The 22,484-nt window shown below is 39.5% G+C and overlaps 1 protein-coding gene across 1 annotated transcript; it reads right to left on the reverse strand.

Annotated features, from left to right (window-relative positions):
- Positions 1 to 2,693: 2,693 nt before the first annotated feature.
- LOC310934409 (bifunctional 3'-phosphoadenosine 5'-phosphosulfate synthase 2-like) lies at positions 2,694 to 20,877 on the reverse strand (the record flags this gene model as incomplete). Its single annotated transcript, XM_083898132.1, is given in 13 exon segments — positions 2,694 to 3,340; positions 4,155 to 4,384; positions 5,517 to 5,785; positions 7,451 to 7,586; positions 7,673 to 7,878; positions 9,900 to 10,011; positions 10,293 to 10,406; positions 12,759 to 12,877; positions 12,969 to 13,107; positions 14,152 to 14,387; positions 15,327 to 15,441; positions 20,600 to 20,829; positions 20,832 to 20,877. Coding segments are annotated over 13 exon segments (2,094 nt in total). The 3' UTR covers positions 2,694 to 3,198.
- Positions 20,878 to 22,484: the final 1,607 nt, after the last annotated feature.

Below are 22,484 nucleotides of genomic sequence, written 5' to 3' on the forward strand. Positions count from 1 at the left end.
ACACAGTCATTTAAACACACACACACACACACACAAAATAAAAACAACCAGATACACGTGTTTCGTTAAGTAAAATAAAAAAAAAAACACGTTATCGCTATTATATTTACGCACGTACGCGATTTAAAGCCACCTGTGCCCGGACACGCTCCAATCGAGTTATTTCGTGGTCCCGGCGGAAGGACACACACGAGTCCGCGCTCGCGACGCGCCCTTCTGTCAAAGTGGTCACGTGTGCTTTGTAATTAGGGAAGTTTCCAACAAAATGTCACTTTTCGCGGCTTCAACTGTCATTTAAAAGCTCCGCAACGCGTTTATTACACTGAAAATGACACATTTAGATGATAAAATAAATAAATGAATACATTTGGAAGTAAATAATGCTGTTAATTACAGCGTCCGTTAACTGTTTTATTCCCTTAAACCCTATAATCCTTATAAACCCTTTTGTTGTTTTTGTTGTTGTTGCTGTTTGTACTTTAATCTATTTATTCTTCTCTTAGTGACACTGTCTATTGTCCTCTTTTGTGTTTATTTACACTGTATAAATAAATATTATTATTGTTGTTGTATTATTATCATCATTACTATTATTATTATGTAATGGTACCACAGTAGAACTTATAAGAGAAAAACTAGGTTGTTGAAATGAATGAATCATGCAAACGTACCTTGTATATTAATGATTTGTAAACACACAAAAGTCTAAAATGTTGAGAATTAAACTAAATATAATTCACAGTATAAATAGTGACAGGGGCAACATTGTGCACCTAATATTTAATAGGCATTTTCAATAAATCCATGTTTAATAAGTAGTTTAACGACTAAAAGGCTTTAAATATTCAATCAATATATTTGATAACCCCTAAAACTGTATGATTACTGTGGTAATCAATTAATAATTATACAATTAGGTCATTTATAGCTGTTTACTGGGTTTATTATCTGTTTAAAGACCATTTTCTTCTTTCTGGCTTCCCCTTAAGATGATTTTTAACCTCTTTACTGTTTAGTTTTACTGTGTTTTATGTCCTTGCACATTGGTAAACATCTGAATTTGAACAGCGGGAGCCATTTTGTGTCAAACGTGTGGTATTTTCTCAGTAAATCGCCCACGTAAACGTAGTTTCTATTAGATGCGACATGTTGCACCACGTACAGTAGTTACAGATCTGATAAAAAGCAGCGATCGGTACAGTTAATCAGATTAAAACGGGGATTAACTGCAGCGTCGCAGATTAAATGATGTGATCCCACCTAAGGTTAATTAAGAATCTGCTTCTTTATGAAGTTGTGGAGATGGAGAGAGACAGGTTAGTCGTCACAGAGGAGATGTACGTAAGCCCTTAATACTGTCAGTGCTTTGAGTTCATTCAACCTCCTCTTAAGAGTCATTTGAAAAGCACTTTAAGATTTTAATCTGTGATTTAAGACGATAAAAAACCAGTTCAGAGCTAAAACTCACTTCTGTTAACTACTACTTAACATTTTAAAAAGTCAAATCTGCAGTAGTTTTCTTGACAAGAGTTAAAAACTTAAGTTTGACCACAGTAAGTGTAAATACAGAGGTTTTAAGACTAAGGCTTTTGATTTAAGTGTAAATAAAGATGTTTTAAGACTAAGGCTTTTGATTAAAGTGTAAATAAAGATGTTTTAAGACTAAGGCTTTCGATTTAAGTGTAAATAAAGATGTTTTAAGACTAAGGCTTTCGATTTAAGTGTAAATAAAGATGTTTTAAGACTAAGGCTTTTGATTTGAGTGTAAATAAAGACGTAATCAACGACACGCTAAAACATTTGAGTGAAAATTAAGATTCGAAGTGTGAATAAAGATAGTTAACAACGTTTTAAAGCATTTGGGAGAGAATTAAGACGTTACATGTAATTTGATTTTAAGGCATTTAAGGGAAAATGAAGACGTTAAGTGCAACTTAAGATATTTGACAACATTTTAAGGCATTTTTGGATAAAATAAAAACAATAAGTGTAACTTAAGATATATTAAACACATTTTTAAAAGACATTCTAGTGAAAATAAGATGTTAAGTGTAAACAAAAATCTTAAGGCATTTGAGGGAAAATTAAGAAGCTTTGTGTAAATAAAGATAATTAACAACAGTTTAAGGCCTTTTAGTGGAAATTAAGACATTAAGCGTCAATAAATATGTTAATATTAAGATTCTAGGTGTAAATAAAGATATTTAATAACATTTGAGTGAACACAAACCACACTAGGACAATAATGTTCACTATTCACAAATGAATATATGGTAAATTTTGACCTGTTTTCTTAACAACTGTTAGGAAAACTGCACTTAACAAGCCTAAATCCTGTAAAAATAAACCTGCATGTGCCTTTAAACATGAGTTGAGGCTCGTGCTGTTATTTCTTTTGTTACCACTCATCGCCAGCAGAGGGCAGCATTGCACTTTCGCCTTAGCAGAGCCCTCAGAGCGTCACACTGCGACCTTTAACCCCTGACTTTGATAACCGTGCACCTTGTACAGACCGAGGTGATGTTACACAACCAGTGAGGCAAAGATGAACGAGGACAGTAAAAACAATCACTTATAACTAAAATGTCCAACTTTATTATGCTAAGACTTTCATAACATGACACGAATTTTGAAAATCTGAGGCAAAACAAAACCTTCCACAACAATTTCCTCATTGGTGTAAAAATGTTGACATTTTTGAGAGCGAGACAAAGGCACTTCTTTCATTTTTCATATGTACAAACAAAGTGTTGCATCTTTTAACGTCGCTAACGTTCAAACGCACGTGAGATATGAGATAGCAACAGGCACCGTCGGTTTATGTTCTTTAAAATCATTCGCCGTTATTAAAATAACTCCTAAACCTCAGCTAAAAATAAAGTTATTTATTAAAATACATATATATATATTTTTTTTTAAGTTAATAATCATATAAAAAATACAATCGGGTTATAAAATCACATAGATTTAAAGCAGTGTACATGCTTTAAGGGAAGATACCCATCCCAGACAGAATTCATCCTCATCATTATTATTATTATTATTATCATTATTATTTATATCAATCTAAATTCTGCACTCTAAATAAACACTTCATTTACTGTAGGATAATGTAATGTCTAAATAAATCCCCTTTAAAAACTAACCGTATTGTTAACTGACAGGTTAGGATTATTGTTATTATTGTTATTGTTATTATTATTGGTCCTTTTGTAGAGAGCTGTAGTATTCCACCAACACCTTCCAGGCTTTGGGGGCCATGAAGCCGTCGGGGGGGTTCGCTCCGCTGCGGGCCATGTTCCTCATCTTGGTTCCAGAGATGAATTCGAACTCGGCGTGTCTACGATGGAGAGAGGAGGGTCACGTGGTGAAGAAGAGTCGGCAAAAAAAAAAAACACAAAACATAATTTTATAACCGTTTTCTGACCGGAAATCCAAGTTTGCGTCACTGTAACCAAACTCCATAGAGAAAAAACAGCGATTTTACAATAAGGCACACAGGGGTTTTTCATCCACTTCTGCCTCCGTCGGTGACTTTAAATGTGTTGTTTTGTGACTTTGGTGTTTGGAAGTCTTTGTTCAGATTTACCGCAGTGACACAAAGTGGCCACACGAGGCAGCAATGGACCAGCAGCTCCTGGGTTCCCACTGGTTAAAAATGTTGGTTTTCTCTATGGACTTTGGTACAGGAGACTATAACTCTCTAGCAATCAAAACTCGCGGCCCGCCACTTATTATCAAGTTATAGTGAGTTATTTCTGTATGTTTCTTTTGATTAATATATCATATTGTGAAGTATTTATCATTCCATATCAAATTAAACACTTTTATTTTGAAAGTTTGTGAAATATTGTCAAAAATATGATTATTTCGCTGCCTTTTTCTCAAATGTTTGGACTCAAACCCTTTAATTCACACGTGAGCATCCTAAAAAAATGAATTTCAGCAGCCATTTTGAGATTCATACTCCAAACAGTTTCCAGTGTCATTAGGGCAAAGGATTAAGGTCACAGATGTTTCATATTTTCACGAGGTTCATGATTTGGGTGAAAAGATTTAGGTCGACGAGTGTGTTTATGAGAATCTCGTGTGAGATTTTGTCAAACGCTCTAATGAACAAATAAACCTTCCATTATTCATCACTCGTCACTCACCGCTCTTTGTCGTAAAAGTCCATGGCCTTCTTGTCCTTGTTGTAGGCGGCGACCCTGAAGGGGATGATCTCCACAGAGGTCAGGCCCGGGGCCATGGTGAGGACTTTGCCTCCATGAGTGGGTTCATACAGGTCCTGTTTGGTCTCCGGGTGAGGCATACCGGCGGGGTCCCGGCCCACGATGTAGAAGTTAGCTCCGGCGATCATCCTGGCTCTGCAGTGCCACTGGACCTGTGGAGAGAAGGGAGGAAAAGATGGGGATTAAAGTCATGTTTTCGTCGAGTTTGAACAAAAACGATTCTGGATAACCAGCCTCTACCGTTCCATTTTTCGGCACCCTTATCTTCAGGTACCTTAACACGGGGCTTTATTATTCCAAACCTTACTGTATTTTTTTAATTTAATTTCTTTTGTTTTTTAATAAAAAAATTACAATTTGAATGTACAAAACAACAACGTTTACAATAACAGCACATTGGTGGATAACCAATTTAAGTTAGAGTACAACTAAAAAAGAAATTATAATAACAATATTATTATTATTATTATTATTATTATTATTATTATTATTATTAACAATAATAATAATAATGATAATAATAATAATAATATGTAAGTTAATAAATAAATGAATGAATGAATTAATAAATAAATAAATAAATCCATTAAATAATAAATTCATTAAATATTAAATAAATAAATACATTACCTAATTAATTAATTAAATAAATAAATAAATAATTAATTAATTAATTAATTAAATAAATACATTAATTAATTAATTATTTATTTATGCAATTAACTATTAATTAATTAAGTATTTGTTTATTTAATTAATTAAAAAATAAAAATAGATAGTTCAAGCAGGGGGCTTCAGGAAAAAAACTTTTCATAATGACTCAGTAAGGTATTATGTTTTTGTTATTTACCAAAATCAGAGATTTAAGCAAAAATCTCAGTTCCAGGAGAAAAGGAGCACATTTCGGGTATTGATTTTGTCAATTTTTGTTTTTGAATAAACAATTTTGTATATAGGATGACAAAGTTCATCAGGTGTTCAAGAGCGTTACCTTCTGGGTTAACATAGTAGCAAATAATATGGAGTTAGCAGCATTATTCCAAAACGTCTTAGATAAAAAAAAAAAAAAATTTGACATTGTTTCTGTATTAAGATTCCAAAAAAGTACAGGAATCATCAACATCTATACACTGGACAATAGCATGATGTAAACACAGCAGAATGAGTAAGCTCTTTTGTGTCTAACTCTATATTTCCTCAGATGGTACTTTGTATAAAAAGTTTGACAAACACTGATTTGAAGCTCTTTTATCGCAAGTTTTGAAACTCGGGGCCCTCACTCACCTCTGTCGGTCCGGCATACATCATCGGCGAGGGGAAGATGGCGACGATGGTGGAGTCCGGCTCCAGGACGCCCTCCTCCAGGACGGCGGCGTGCTGCTTCATCCTCCAGTCCAGCGGCACGTCGTCGTCCTTGGTCCAGCCGCCGAGCGGGTGCAGCAGGAGGACGGGCTTCTTGTAGCCTCGCTCCAGCAGGCGGCGCTTGGTGTCCTGCATCAGCAGAGCGTGGCCGTTGTGCACCGGGTTTCGCAGCTGGAACGCAAATATGGCATCTGCGGCAGACGAAGAAGAAGAGAATGTTAGAGTGTTTACGTACATTGGCCCGGTGATTTAGTCGTCACAGCAAACATCGTGCCTTTTGATTTTCAGCTAGTAGTGGCTATTTTGGCGTCTATTTCAATGTCACATTTCAACCATTATCTCCGGCATTTCTTATCCAAACAGCATCAAAGTCGGACCTTCACACTCTGGTGGTCGTACTACGGAGCTCGCCAAGTTTGAAGCCTGTCGAGCAAACCGTTGGACACTTATAAGTCAGACAGACATTCCTTGCATTTATGGATAGATTCGGACAATGAACGTTCATATTTTGAGCGATTTCAAAGGTTTTAACCACTTCTGTTCACTTCTGGCATCTGATAATGTTGCATTAAACATCCATCTTTTCCATGTAATCATCTATTAATTCTTGTATTTCATTGACTGAAACCATTATTGATTAATCTATCAATTGTTTTGATATGATTTGGTGTGATATGGTGCTAGAAATGAGAAAATATTAACATTCAAGAACACAGAGTTGACAGTTGAAGATTAACTTAGATTAATTGATTAATATATGAGTCATTGCAGCTCTTAAACCAATAATAATGATAAAAGAACCTGGTAGATGATTAATAGTTTCTACCTACAGTATGTCTGCATATACGCCCTCAGGTGTTTCCAGGTAAGAAGTCATTATTTCCTTCAAAGTAAAGGCTGTGGAGGATGAAAGTCTACTTTACAACATCGTAACTAGTAATTTTTTGGAAATAGCATCATGTTGATGTAATATTATATCCTATTTATACCTGGAAACATGCTAGAAATGACACACTATTACTATTATTATTTATTTTTTTCAACTCTATCTAATTTTTTATGAACTTACTGTACATCCTATATTCATTTATGTATTGTTATTATTAGTAGTATTATTTTTATTGATTTCTCTTTTGCCTCCATTTATATTATATCATATTATATTATACTATATTATATTCTTTGTTTTTGGGGGATGTTCTTTTCCTGGTTCTTTGTTCTAAAAGTACCATTTAACAAAAAAAAAATATATAAAAAAAACAACAACAACATAATAATGGATTTATAATCATACTCTACATTAATGAGTTATTTCCTGACTGAATTTAAAGTGTTAACATAATTATCTTCTAACTTTTACACTGAAATGCTGTGGCAGTGGAAAACCTACAGGAAAGTGTTCCATAGATTTAAAGCTGTCAGTTTGATGAATTATTGAACATGCATTGAAATACAGCAGCAGCAGCAGAAGCTTTAGGGAACAAATGCTTGTGGGTGTGGGACACGGACGACTCGGGGAGAATAAACAGACGCTCGCTGTTGGTTTTGGACATTCTTTTTGTCTTGATGTGGTTTTGTGTGTTTTGTCGAGTCCCGGAGCTTTAAAGGCACGTCACATGAACATGCTCGGACTTTAAAAAAAACAAAAACAAAACAAACACTATACTATAGGAAACCACAGAACAGCAAAAACTCGTCATGCAGCTTCAAATTTACCATTCTCATTTTTTCATCTGGTCTTTGGTCGAGTTCCTCTGGAAGAAAAACGGTCAACCGCTAAACGCTAACACAACCAAAGCTATGACAGACTTTGTGTGGAGTATTTGTGAGCAATAATAATAATGACACTTCCTGACCTGCTTTCATTTCTTTGAACTTCTGCTTGAGCTCCTTCGGCGTCAGGCGATACTGGTCAAGGCCGTCGTTCCACTTGATTCGCTCCAGCACCTGGAGGTCGCCGCCCACCAGCCAATCGCCTCTCTCCATAACCATCTGTAACAAGATGATCGACAGAGATCATTGCATTACTGTGCCAAAGCCTGCATTTCAGAACTAGCGTGAAAAACCTGTGCCGTTACCTTGATGTAAGGGTGCTGCGGACAGGTGGTTCCCCACTGTCGGGCACAGCGCTCCTCCTTGCAGTGAGCGTAAAACTCGGGGTTCCTGAGAATAGCCACTCGCGAGCCCTGGTACTCCAGAGCCACGGCCGCGCAGCCGTCCAGCTCCTGCTTGACCTCGGCGGTCACGGGCAGCACGATGGGGACGGACAAGTTGATGGTTCTACCTGAGACAGAAGAGGACGCGGAGACGTCAAGACCTGATGTAAACCCTCCTATTTATCCAGGCTTCAGACCACCATAAATTTTACCCTGATGCACTTTGACAGTGAGCTGACTTTCTTCCCAAAAACAAAAAGTATCTCGGAATAACTTGAAATTTACCATCATAATAGTCGGCATCGCCCTGAACAAGGATGTGTTGAAAACATTTGCAAACCTTTTAAGGAATAATTTCAATGAATTTTTGAAATTCAGGAAATTATCAATTTGCCCTGATGCACTTTGACAGTGAGCTGACTTTCTTCTAAAAAAAAAAAAAGTATCTCGAAATGACTTGAAATTTACCATCATAATAGTCGGCATCGCACTGAACATGGATCCGTTGAAAATATTTGCAAACCTCTTAAGGAATAATTTTAATGAATTTTTGAAATGCACCAAATGATCCATTTGCCCTGATGCACTTTGACAGTGAGCTGACTTTCTTCTCAAAAATAAAAAGTATCTCAGAATGACTTGAAATTTACCATCATAATAGTCGGCATCGCCCTGAACAAGGATGTGTTGAAAACATTTGCAAACCTTTTAAGGAATAATTTCAATGAATTTTTGAAATTCAGGAAATTATCAATTTGCCCTGATGCACTTTGACAGTGAGCTGACTTTCTTCTAAAAAAAAAAAAAGTATCTCGAAATGACTTGAAATTTACCATCATAATAGTCGGCATCGCATTGAACATGGATCCGTTGAAAATATTTGCAAACCTCCTAAGGAATAATTTTAATGAATTTTTGAAATTCAGGAAATGATCCATTTGCCCTGATGCACTTTGACAGTGAGCTGACTTTCTTCAAAAAAACAAAAAGTATCTCAGAATGAGTTGAAATTTACCATCATAATAGTCGGCATCGCCCTGAACAAGGATCTGTTGAAAATATTTGCAAACCTCTTATGGAATAATTTTAATGAATTTTTGAAATTCAGGAAATGATCCATTTGCCCTGATGCACTTTGACAGTGAGCTGATTTTCTTCCCAAAAACAAAAAGTATCTCGGAATAACTTGAAATTTACCATCATAATAGTCGGCATCGCCCTGAACAAGGATGTGTTGAAAACATTTGCAAACCTTTTAAGGAATAATTTCAATGAATTTTTGAAATTCAGGAAATTATCCATTTGCCCTGATGCAGTTTGACAGTGAGCTGACTTTCTTCTAAAAAAAAAAAAAGTATCTCGAAATGACTTGAAATTTACCATCATAATAGTCGGCATCGCACTGAACATGGATCCGTTGAAAATATTTGCAAACCTCTTAAGGAATAATTTTAATGAATTTTTGAAATGCACCAAATGATCCATTTGCCCTGATGCACTTTGACAGTGAACTGACTTTCTTCTCAAAAATAAAAAGTATCTCGGAATGACTTGAAATTTACCATCATAATAGTCGGCATCGCCCTGAACAAGGATGTGTTGAAAACATTTGCAAACCTTTTAAGGAATAATTTTAATGAATTTTTGAAATTCAGGAAATGATCCATTTGCCCTGATGCAGTTTGACAATGAGCTGACTTTCTTCTAAAAAAAAAAAAGTATCTCGAAATGACTTGAAATTTACCATCATAATAGTCGGCATCGCATTGAACATGGATCCGTTGAAAATATTTGCAAATCTCTTAAGGAATAATTTTAATGAATTTTTGAAATTCAGGAAATGATCCATTTGCCCTGATGCACTTTGACAGTGAGCTGACTTTCTTCAAAAAAACAAAAAGTATCTCAGAATGAGTTGAAATTTACCATCATAATAGTCGGCATCGCCCTGAACAAGGATCTGTTGAAAATATTTGCAAACCTCTTATGGAATAATTTTAATGAATTTTTGAAATTCAGGAAATGATCCATTTGCCCTGATGCACTTTGACAGTGAGCTGACTTTCTTCAAAAAAACATTAGAAAATATAAAATATGTATGTAAAATATGGATTTAAACGTGACAGTGGACAGCGGAGTGGACTCTTACCGTCCAGCAGGTTGTTGAAGTGCAGCACCTGGAGGAACTCCCTCTCCCTCATGAAACCCTTGAGAGGACTCGCCCAGCCTTCTGCAAGGACCTGCACCCACTGTAGATCCAGCTGTGGACATGAAGAATAAAAACTCTTAATTATACACTATGACTGAAAGAATGATGTTGCGCACGTAGCGTAGCATCAACGCACCATATTTCACCACAGGTATCAGCGTAGCATCGTAAGCTAACAACACAGCTCACACAGGCTCACAGAGTGGAGGCTGATTTGATAAGACACCAGTGTGTGTGTGTGTGTTAGGGTTAGCCAGTGCAGTTCATATGCACGCGGGGATTGTTTACGGGCTCATCATCACGAGCCTACGTTCTGGAGTGGCGGTCGGTTACCTTGGTGATGCTGATGGTGGGGAGCGTGCTCGCTTCAGCCACGGCGAGGTCCAGCTTGTTCTCGGGAACATAGAGTTCAGTCAACTCTTCCGTGATCTCATGCGGTACGATGCTCTGCGCGCGAAAAAAGAAAGAAAGAAAGGGAAGGGTTAACGGAAGCTTAAAAAAAAAAGAGGCAACGCTTCATTTTAGAGAAGCAGGAAATCAGATTATTAGATGTTCTCTCATCACTCAAGTACAAACTGTTGCACAAAGTAGGCCTCAACTCATGAACATAACTCTTTTGAGGTGTTACAGAATATGAAAAGCAGTTTTATGTTGAGATTTATTCGACGTCCATTCCTTTCGGAACAGACTCGACAAGCACGATCCCTCGACAGTTAGCCCTCAAGGTAACCAGCTCCTCAGAAAAATGAGGTTCTGCCTCAAGAGGACCACATTTGTGCCTCCGTGAGAATGAATATACCTCACATACCATACACTCAACATGCCTCAGAGCGCTCTGCGCGTCTCCCGTGTCGCCGCAGCGTCAGGAATTAGCTAAAGGCGACCGAGCGTACTTCAAATGAAGCAATTCCAGACGCCATTCGCTAACTCCCGACGCCCAAACCTGTCTCAAAAACTCAAGGTGAATATGATATGCTACATATGATAGGATTACATATTAAAAAACACACAAAACAGTGTTTTATGTACTAAATCGGTGACTTAATTTGTTTTACTATGGCAAAAATGACCAGTTGCACCAGATGACGATGAAAGACGAGCTCCGATGGGAGTGGTGATGAAAAGATACGAGGCCTCCAGAGAGAGAGAGAGACGCAGACAGATACTGATCCGTCTTCCTTCCACAGACTTCACTCTCCGTGTTTACATGTCAATGCGTCATTATGTGTGATTTGCCATTTCTTGTACCCACCAATTATCTCAGGAGAACACATATCGGCTGGACTTAAATATAGGACCACTTATTGTGTTCCGCTCCACTCGTTTCGGAACACGTTCTTCAACTCCGCTGAAGCCTGAGGGCAAAAGCAGTTCCTGGAACTGGTCTTTTTGTTTTTACGCCACCCTTACGGTGACGTAAAAGTCGTGGGCCCGGCTTACAGTTTAAAGGTCAATATTTGTCATTTAAGCACTTTTAGTTGAGTGAGCGATCTTCCTGTTCTCGCCGCAACGCGATTGTGACACAAATCGGCGAGGAAACGAGGCACTTGCGCAATTCCTGAGAAATCTCTTCCTGTGACACAGACACTGACAGATTGACCTCGAGGGGGTTTTTAAGTCGGTATATGATTATTTGGAGATTCAGCTGCTGCTGCTGCTGAAAGAAACACTTGATTTCTTCTCCTCACAACAGTCGCTTTCAGATACACGTGTGTCTGTTACTGTCTGGATTTTTTTTTTTTACTAACTTTTCAAACTCCTTGCGTTGACGGATGAGAGTTTTATTAAAATGTTCATGTGTCACCTTTTAATGTGGACAATGCAGGCGGAACACCATAACCGCCAATGTTAAAATACAGACTGAGGCTAAGTAGTACCACCAGTGGAAGTTAGGAATAATTTGACTGTTAATTTCTGTTTATTTTGTGGCGATAAAAGCACCAGGACATACACTACCGTTCACTTAGAAATGTCCTAATTTTTGAAAGAAAAGCTCCTTTTTTTGAACGAATATAACATTAAATCTATACATTGTTAATGTGGTAAACGACTATTCTAGCTGCAAACGTCTGGTTTTTAATGGAATATGTACATAGGTGTATAGAGGCTCATTTCCAGTGTTCTAAAGGTACATTGTGTTTGCTAATGGCGTTAGAAGACTATTGGATGATTAGAAAACCCTTGAGCAATGATGTTAGCACAGCTGAAAACAGTTTTGCTGGTTCTTTGACCAAAGCGAAGTGAATAAAAATCATTATTTCTAATCTTGCCAATGTCTTGACTATATTTTCTATTCATTTTGCAACTCTTTTGACGAATAAAAGTGTGACATTTAATGGAAAACACCAAACTATCGAACGGTGGTGTATAATTAAAGTCTAAATGCATGAATGAAATGATTGCTAAATTTGCTAATTTGTCGCGTCATCGGTGGAAAGTTGTATTCCAAGCAAACACGATGATGGCGTGATGTTCTCTGGCTCTGCCCCGGTGTTTACCAAACTCTTTATCAAGTCATTAGGACTTAAAAGATCCAGGATCTTCTTGGTGTTTGATCTAAACCACTGTTTGGCTTGAGATGAGAGAGTCACCGTGGCCCCTCCTCGACTACAAATAACTGGGCTTTACGCAGGAGACAATGTATACACGGCGTTATAATTACGTTTGACGGGTACACAAACTCTCACGCCATGGCCTCCTGACGAGTCCATACGCGTCTTTCGTTATTTGTTCTGGTGTTTTGAAAATGTTTCGCGACTCTTTCTCGTCAAACGTCCGACCCGACCCGACCCGACCCACCTGGTCCTTGAGCAGCTCCAGCACTTGCTGGAGGCATTCGTTCACCGTGAGCTCGCCGGTTTTCAGCACAAGCTCCGGCCCCTCGGGACGCTCGTAGTCCGAGTCTATACCAGTGAATCCTGGAAAACACGGAAGCGCACGGTCACTGAAACCGCAACACGGCAACGTAAACCAAAAGAGAACCGGGGCATTGACAGTTAGTGCACAGACCTTTGATCTCTCCGGCACGGGCCTTCTTGTAAAGGCCTTTGACGTCCCTGGACTCGCAGACGTCGAGGGGAGCGTGGACAAACACCTCGAAGAAGGGCAGGCCTGCGCTCGCATGGACCTTTCTTGCCTCTTCACGATCCTGTCGACGAGAAACATTTTACTTTTCATAGATATTTTATCCACACAGAAAGAAAAACACAATCTTTTTCTTCACACAAACAGCTGCTTACGTGAGGATTAATTAAGCTGATACGCAAATTCTCCTGAACTCCTACGGGCCGTTAGAATGCCGATACTAGGACTAGGGCTCTGTCCCAATACCTCCCCCTTAAAATTTCCCCTTGGTTTGGAGTGCCATCAACCGTAAGTGGTATTGGGACACCACTATATGCAAATTAGCGTAGTGAACGTAACAAACGTGCTAACCTACGTCACATGTTGACAATTCTACCGGTGGAGGGTGCTAATATTTTCATTCAGGAAAAATGCCGGCGGTCCAGGGTATTCGTGTTCAAGTGAACGCCGGTACACACATCCAAAATCTGACAAAACTACCCTGATGTAGCAGAGCTAGCTAACGGCTATTAACCGAGTGCTTCGAGAGCTCTCTCAAAGCACTCTGCAAATAGCCGCTAGCTAGCTAGTTAGCTAGCTGCTTTCAGAATGGTCAGCTATTTTCTGACGTTAGTGTTCATAGGTCAACGGCCCTTTGGATGTATATCAAACCAACATATTCCAACACAATTCGACATTGTAACGTGCTTATTTGCGAAAATATATTACAACGAAAATGTTCCTCGGCAGATGCGGCCGCCATCTTTGTTGGAAAAATATCAGCCGGCTCGCTGAATTCGCAAAGCATCATGGGTAATTTCATCTTCCACTTCTTTTTAAGCCCGCATCAGAGCTCACGACACGCGCAAAATTTAGGGTTAGGGCAAAAATGTAGGGTTAGGGGAGGTATTGGGACAGGGCCTTAGGTCTTATTTGCACCTTCATAAGACTTTATTTACGTATTTAATGGTACAAAACGGGCCACATGGTTGGTGTAGTGGTTAGCACTCTAGCCTATGTCAGCGTAGATTGGCACGGTAGAAAATGGATGTAAGTATTTGCCACGATTTCTCCCGCCAAACTTCTTGTTAAGCAGACAACAAACTATCGACCGCCGATGTTTCCTGACCTTGGAAAAGGGCGAGATGAAACTGGTGATGCAGACGAGCCCAGCGTCTGCGAACAGTTTGGCCACCTCGGCGACGCGGCGGATGTTCTCCTCGCGGTCTTCGTCCGAGAAGCCCAGGTTCTTGTTCAGGCCGTGGCGAATGTTGTCGCCGTCCAGTGAGTAGCAAGGGATGGCTTTGGACACGAGAAACTCTTCCAGGGCAAAACTGATGGTGGTTTTCCCTGCACCGGACAGACCTGATGGGGGTAAAAATGTGATTTAAACAGAGAGTATGAGCACAACACTGGGTTGAAGGTGGATATCATTAGGTTTGTGGACCATCATTTCTAGTGCTTGACAAACATTTTCTCACGTTTTCCAGATCCAGGGTCTCTACAGGTTTCAACAAGTCAAATTTAAGACTTTTTAAGACTTTTTAAGACCATAATGAATACAATTTAAGACCCATTTCAAATCCATACTGGCAAAAAAGTAGAAAAGACGTGAAGAAAAATTGGAGCCACAAATCTTTGAACTTGCAATTCGGCTTAGCTGTGGGCTTTCATTAAGTTGTAACACACCGCGGCGCGCGTTCACAGCACACTAGCTAGTGGTGCTCGATAAATTCTCACCGGGCAGAAACAGGTGGCCTACTTTAGTTCCGTGTTGTAGTTATGTTATCGCATCGTCAAAACTAGAAACATTTCAAAGCGAGACTGAAGTTTATGTATGTTTTAAATAAAAGTAACGTGAATTATTAAGATTTTTAAGACCTTTCAACATTGTATTTAAGACCTTTTATGAGATTTTAGGAGAATTTAAGACATTTTTAAGACCTTAAATTCAAATTATTGGATTTAAGACTTTCTATAAAACCCACGGATACCCTGAGATCAAAAAAGTACTCTCACCACAAAGCACTGCATGTATTTATTAGTATAAAGTAGTGACGTATATTTATAATAGTGTCATCAGCATATACTGAGATTCTGTGCGAGACTTTTCTGGTTTCTTTGCTCTATATGACGATATAAGATGAAGAAATGTTTAAAGCTGAATAATGTTGGCTTGTGGACAAAACAAGACAACAATACAAAGCAAGAACACCATAATTTCGACATTTTTCACAAGCTTTTCTGACATTTTACAGACCAAACTCATCAGTTAGTTGCCGCCCTAAGAACACAAAGACGTACCGGTGAGCCAGATCGTGCAGCCTCTGAAGCCACTCCTGGTGCCCACGACCTGCCCTCTCTTGCTCCGGCTGACATGGTGGGCCTGGTACACCACATTCGTCGCCCTGTTGGAATCCTGTAAGAGAAATGCAGACGGTTGGAACAAAGTGAAGCGGCTGAGGGGGAATTAAAGTCAATACAGATAGCTTGAAACGCGTCTTATTGGTGAGGCAAACATATTAAGATATCAGAGACTTCAAGCAAACATATGTCGTTCCTTGTGGGGAGGAGCACATCCATACCCTCAGGAGGGGGCCGGGAACCACACTTCCTAAAAACCTGAACTATCACTTTAACAGGGCTGCATCCTGCAATGTGACACAACATGACACTTTACATAGCAATGCTACACGTAGCAGGACTGGTTCTACATGCTCTGGTCAAAGTGACTATGTGGCCCCGGGGATGAATGGGGCTGTATTGACATCTGGAGGGGAGGGAGGGCGTCGGGCGTGGTGGTGGTGGTGGGGGGGGGGGGTTGACATGGAAGGGATGAAGGGAGGGAGAGGACTGACTGTGGACAATGTGTCCAGTGTAGTGCCTGCAGCCCAGTGATGATGTGGCAGTGCTTGTGCCCACAGGATTGCCCTCTGCACCCACTCCCACTCCACTTCCCTGCATCGATTCAGTGGCTTTGCTTCTTTAAAAATTTCAATGCGGTGACTTTAAAATGCGATGGTTTCTGTGACACGTCACACATAGAGGGTGTGTTTCAGTCAAGGGGTGAGGGAAAATGACCACATAAAGTTTTACTTTATGACTTAAAAAAAAAAACTTCCATAAACTTGCTGGGTTTATAGACCAATCTATACATTAGAGGTCGACTGATATGAGTTTTATTACAGCCAAGTGATTAATGACAACAAATAGTACAAGAATTACTTAACTGAATGGTCTGTCTCTCCAACCAACATGTATAAATGTATAAACTAAATATTAAATATATGAAACAGGTCATCAAAAAACTACTTTTGGATGAAAAAAAAAAAAAAAATCAGTCAGCCAGTGCAAGTTGACAAGCTGAAACAAACTAATACAAATGCTAAAGGTCCACTATGTAAGTTTGCTAGCTTGCGTTTGTGTAATAATGCTGTGTTCCATTAACATCAGAATTTGGGAAATGGAATTCTGTTGAATTCTGATGACTGCGTTCCAGAGAAGCTGGGGAAAAAAAACCCACAAACGAATCTCATGCTAGCCGTTGTTAGCAATAGCAGTCGTAAAAAACGCTCCACGTGGTATCTTGGTATTCTCGCAAAAAGACACAAATCTGAACGACCGATTTTCTCTGAAACTAATACGACGCGTGGGCTGCGCCCTACGGTCAATGTCAGATGCGTGGCGTGACGTCATAGCAGTCGCCCCAACAATTGCGGGTGGAGCTACTCGCACCGTATCATTTTACTCCAAGTTACCCCCAAGGGAAGTGTACCAACAGTGGAACGGTGGGGGCCAGTTATTATGGTACTATTGGAAGTACTAATGGAAATGCAAAAAAGTATGTACCGTACCATTACACTGTGATTGCGTGTAAATGTACTCAATCTGCTGTATGATAAGCATCGGTAAGGTCAGGTTATCCAAATAAACACATGGCACACTCTGCATTGTGCGCATGAACACACCCACACTACGTTGGCGTTACTGATATTCCAAACACTCCTTCTTCTTTCAAACCTCCCTCCTTCAAAACTACTTAAATAAATGGAAAGCACCATTTTCTGAATTCCTGTGTAAGAAATTGACTAAAAAAACCAAACTTGCGTAACTCTTCCCACTTGCTCTCACAAGTTCTGCCTACATCCTCTCTCTCTCTCAGGAAATCACACCAGATAATACAAAACTATGATGATGAGGAGTATTGTGAAATTCCTGAGAGACAGGGCTGACCAGCACTGTGGCTCAAATAACAGCTGATCATTTGTGTAAGAAACAGTTTTTTTTTTCGCTCTTGTTGTTGTTGTGCATCATAAATAGCCGCAGATGCTCGGGTGTATTCTGTTTTTAAGTGTCTTATCGGTGATGTGCGTCGAACGGTCTGCAGTCTCAAAAAAACTCAAGGGTTTCGACTCACGTCTGACCTGTTTGGTGGCATTTACATAACTAGTCCATGACAAAAGCACCGTCTATAATTAACGTAAAAAATGTTTCATAAATAACAATAAATCAGATTGTGAGATTGTGCGTAAACGGAGGATGACACAGTCTTGGACTACTGCCACTACTACTAATACTGTATTAACACATATATTTTGTCAGCTATTTCCATCGGAAGTCGGAATTGGGAATAACTAAGTTAACCGAGTTCCAGTTGCAACCATATCTCTAGGTTTGTGAGGTTGCTCCGACTTTTCCAGTAAGGAAATCTGACTTGAGAGAGCTTTCGGTTGAAGTTTCTGAGTGGGAATTCGGAAATTACGACTCCCGACTACAACTGGAACGCACCATCGACCTCGGTGATGACTGACCTTTCTTTCTGACCTGTTCCAAACTGCCCAGCCAGCAAGTCCATGCGGGTTTGTCCGTGTTTTCCATGGAGGTCCTCGGCCCATTTCAAGCCCATGCCCACTCTGTACCCACTTAGTACCTAGTAGCCTGGTGAGGCCACCGTGGAAACCATGAATAAACCCATTTTTGGACCTATTCTTGTCAGCCCAAATATAACTCTTACAACTCCACGTGGACGTGGACGGCTTCTTCTTCTTCTTTCTCCCCTGCACCCGCTCAACCCATCTCACAAGGCAACCTATGTTATGAATGGCCAACATGGAGACGCAAGTACAACAAGCAGCCTATTCACAAGCGAAAGGAGCCATTGATACAGTAAAAAAAAAGAAAGAAAAAGAGAGGTATATAATGGATTTAAAGCAACGCTCCTGAAGGTTTGACATTGAGGGAGAAAGAAGGCAGCAATTGTGAATACGTGTGTTTTCTGCACCAGACATCATCGTTACTATCAACCACTTAAGTTGATAATGGGATAAATTACACTGCGGGATACAGACACCTAATTAGCTGCACCTATTCTACTGCTTGTGATTCAAATCAAATAGAAATTGGTGTCCCATTGATTCAAAATTGATTCAGTAAACACGGCTGCTATTTTGAGCGCCATACTAGTTTTGAATCGCAGACAGGAATTGTGAATTTCACACAAATTTACTTTCTTGACAATGCATTTCGGGCACGTGGACACGGTCAAGGTGTCCTGCCGAAGTGACTTTGAACGTGGCATTGACTTTGGCACAGCCTTTTCTAAAAGTTCATGGGTCAGGGTTAGCACGACAACATGGTGATGTGCTACAGCAGCAGAAGACCTTACCCAGCCTGACTTAATTAAGTACACATTATACCTCATCCAGTAACCCGCGAGTGGATGTTCAGTAAGCAATCTGCCGAGTCAGCCAGGCCCGTCTCACACTGGCTTCTTCTTTCTGCGCCTGACAGCAACGGCATCAACCCCACCACACAAGGCACACACTATGTTATGAACGAGCCATTAAATAAGTCGACATGGAGCTGTAACTACAACAAGCGGCCCATTCACAGTGAAGGCAACCATTACAGCGAATGATACAGTAAATAAAAAAGAGGCACGAGAGTGGACAGAAAAATGAGCTTTGACGGAGTTTACTTTTCTAAAGGCTACAACTTTAGCACGTAATCATTGAAATTAATCGATGTGATAACATGCTAATTATAATAATACTATTCCAAATATACTTATAAAGCATTTTCTGGTATAAAGTATATCTATATATGGCATACGTTGACGTATGTTGCAGCATTATTTACTACAATGGCCAGCCTAAGTGATGGCAACAACTGCAATAACAAAGAGGCATGAAAGTGAACATGGAAATGAGATTTAAATGGTTAAAAAAAAGGGCCGACACTGATGAGGAAGGAGGGTCGCTGCCGTGTTTACTTTTCAAAGAATCACAGTTAAACTTCAGCTGACATGGCATTACATAATAAGAATGATTTCTGCTGTTTGTTCTCTTATGAGAGTACAAAATAAGAGTCTTTTCTGCTTTATGTTCCGTTATTATGTCATGAAAAGACAAATTAAGAGTCATTTCTGCTTTGCTATATTATCATAGTACAAAATAAGAGTCCTTTCTGCTTTATGTTCTGTTGTGATAATACAAAATAAGATTCCTGTCTGCTTTATGATCTGTTATAATAGTACAAAATATAGAGTCTTTTCTGCTTTATGTTCTGTTATAAAAGTACAAAATATAGAGTCTTTTCTGCTTTATGTTCTGTTATAATAGTACAAAATAAGAGTCCTTACTGCTGTATGTTCTATTATAATGCTACAAAATAAGAGTCTTTTCTGCTTTATGTTCTGTTATAATAGTACAAAATAAGAATCTTTTCTGCTTTATGTTCTATTATAATAGTGCAAAATAAGAGTCCTTTCTGCTTTGTGTTCTATTATATTACTACAAAATAAGAGTCTTTTCTGCTTTTTGTTCTGTTATCATAGTACAAAATAAGAGTCCTTTCTGCTTTATGTTCTATTATAATAGTACAAAATAAGAGTCCTTTCTGCTTTATGCTCTGTTATAATAGTACAAAATAAGAGTCCTTTCTGCTTTATGTTTTATTATAATACTACAAAATAAGAGTCTGTTTTGCTTTATGTTCTGTTATAATACTACAAAATAAGAGTCTGTTTTGCTTTATGTTCTGTTATAATACTACAAAATAAGAGTCTGTTTTGCTTTATGTTCTGTTATAATACTACAAAATAAGAGTCCTTTCTGCTTTATGTTCTATTATAATAGTACAAAATAAGAGTCCTTTCTGCTTTATGTTCTGTTATAATACTACAAAATAAGAGTCCTTTCTGCTTTATGTTCTGTTATAGTACAAAATAAGAGTCGGTTTTGTTTTATTTTTTAAAATTTGTTTTTGAGAGCTAAAACATTTACAAGGGTTATAATAGTAGGTAGTAGTCGCCGGTTGTCTTTAAGTACAAATTAGCTTTTTTAAAAAGGATGAATTTACTGGGAATAATGCAGGCATCTGAATGGACTCAGTGTGAATGACTACATTCATCACTGTTTAACCCGAGTCAATGAAATTACAGTCATGAAAAAGACATTAGCGACACAGCAGTGAATGGGTTTAGTTTGGTTTAGTCCAAATCTCTGCTCGGGTAAACGCTGCCACCTTTGACACTTATCGCTACGCCTCTATCTTTACTATCTTCACTATCTTCTTACCGTACGGAGCTTTTTCACGCCGGACATTTCGTGTAAATCCGCAGACAACACACACGCGGGTCTTGGTGCTGAGCGGGGCGGGTGAACCGGAGTTGGAGCGAGTCCTGCTTCACGCCGCTGCGGTCCGGGGGCTCCAAACTTTCGGGCTGCGGTGCTCGGAGCACGGGCAGACGGAGGGTTTTTATGGGACACTTTCAAGACACGTAGCATTCCGCTGGCCCGGCCTCCCTCCTCCTCCTCCGCCTTCTCCTCCTCCTCCGACCTCCACAAATCTGCATAATTTACCGGATACTAGCCAATACTCAAGCAGCGTAAAGGACCGGATCAGACTGAAACCGACACCGGCGTTGTTTCTCCGTCGGAGATGGGGAGCACGGAATGTTCGCAGAGGCAGCTTTTTCTCCGGGCTGAGCCGAGCCGAGCCGAACCGAGTTGTGTGATGTAGTTTACCGAGCAACGTCACCACCAACTCGATCCAGTGTACGGGTCCGAACCCGTTATAGACTCTCCTAGCGTCTCTGTCCGGCACTAGCGAGCTAAAGCTCTCTGACGGTAACTTTTTAAGCTAGTTTTTAAGCTAGTTTTGCCCCGTTTATGTTGAGTTGTGACGAAGCAAAAAAATGGCAGACTGACACTTCACATGGTATTCAGCTGTGTTAAACACCCACAGTGGAGTGAGGGAACACGGCAGTTAAAGGGAAGCACTGTGTGGTTTCAGTGGGAATTGGTTTCCACATTCAATAGCTTTATGGATATGTATTTACAGGTCTCCACAAATCAAAACAAATAAAATATCCATCACTTACAGCTTTGGCTAAAGCATAAAACCAGCTCTTAAACTTCCTGTCAGGTGTTGCTAATGGGACATTTTTTAAGGTAACTTTGTTAAAGGCCAATTTATACTCCCATTTTCTAAACATTATCTCTGTCACTACATTTTAACATGTTGCTACACCATCTTGTGTGGGCAAAACAACACGGAGCGCGCTGCTATGGACTGGTACTGCTAACAACGGCTAGCTCGAGAGGTTTGCGTTTCCGACATCTTAACTGGAACTCGGTGATAATGTCGCTCCTAGTTCCGACTTCCGAGCTCCAATGGAACGTCGCATAAGCAGTTGTTTTTGTAGTTAGACCTAACGGATTAAACTTGACCAACATTTAGCCATTCAAAACTATTAAAATATCTATCACTTACAACTTCGGGTAAAACATAAAACCAGCTCTTAAACTTCCTGTCAGTTGTCGCTAATGGGACTTTTTTTTTAAGGTAACTTTAGCGATTAAAGGCCAATTTATACTAAATTTTCGTCTGTTTTACATGCTAAACATTATCTCCCTCATTGCATTTTAACATGTTGCAACACCGTCTGTGTGGGCAAAATAACACGGAGAGCGTTGCTATCGACTGGTACTGCTGTTTGCGTTTCTTACGTCGCTCCCAGTTCTGACCTCTGAGCTCCAATGGAACGCCGCATTAGCAGTTGTTTTAGTAATTAGACCAGAGGGATTCAACTTAACTTAAAGGCGCCATATGTAAGAATGTGGCCAAAAACGGTTACTACACTCAAATTCAAAATAACAAGGTTTTGTTTTCTCCGCCGTTGTAGCGCAGACGTAACTGGCAACCTGTGGTTGCTCGGCAGCTGAGACTCTACTGACCGCAATGATTGGTAGACGGCGTTAGACGGCGGTAGGTGGCGCCACACGCCAAAACATGATTTCAAACTTAAACGTGTTTTGCGGTCCTCAAAAGATTTTTTTTAAATGCGAATATTTTGGCTGTACTGTTGTTGTTGGTGAGTACAGTTTGTTATATGAACATTATTCCCGAGTCTCTGTGACATATTAGGAGGATTTTACGGCCAGTTGCTTTAGATTTATT

Source organism: Microchirus variegatus (genome assembly GCF_963457635.1).
Source record: "Microchirus variegatus genome assembly, chromosome: 11".
Taxonomy (NCBI): Eukaryota; Metazoa; Chordata; class Actinopteri; order Pleuronectiformes; family Soleidae; genus Microchirus; species Microchirus variegatus.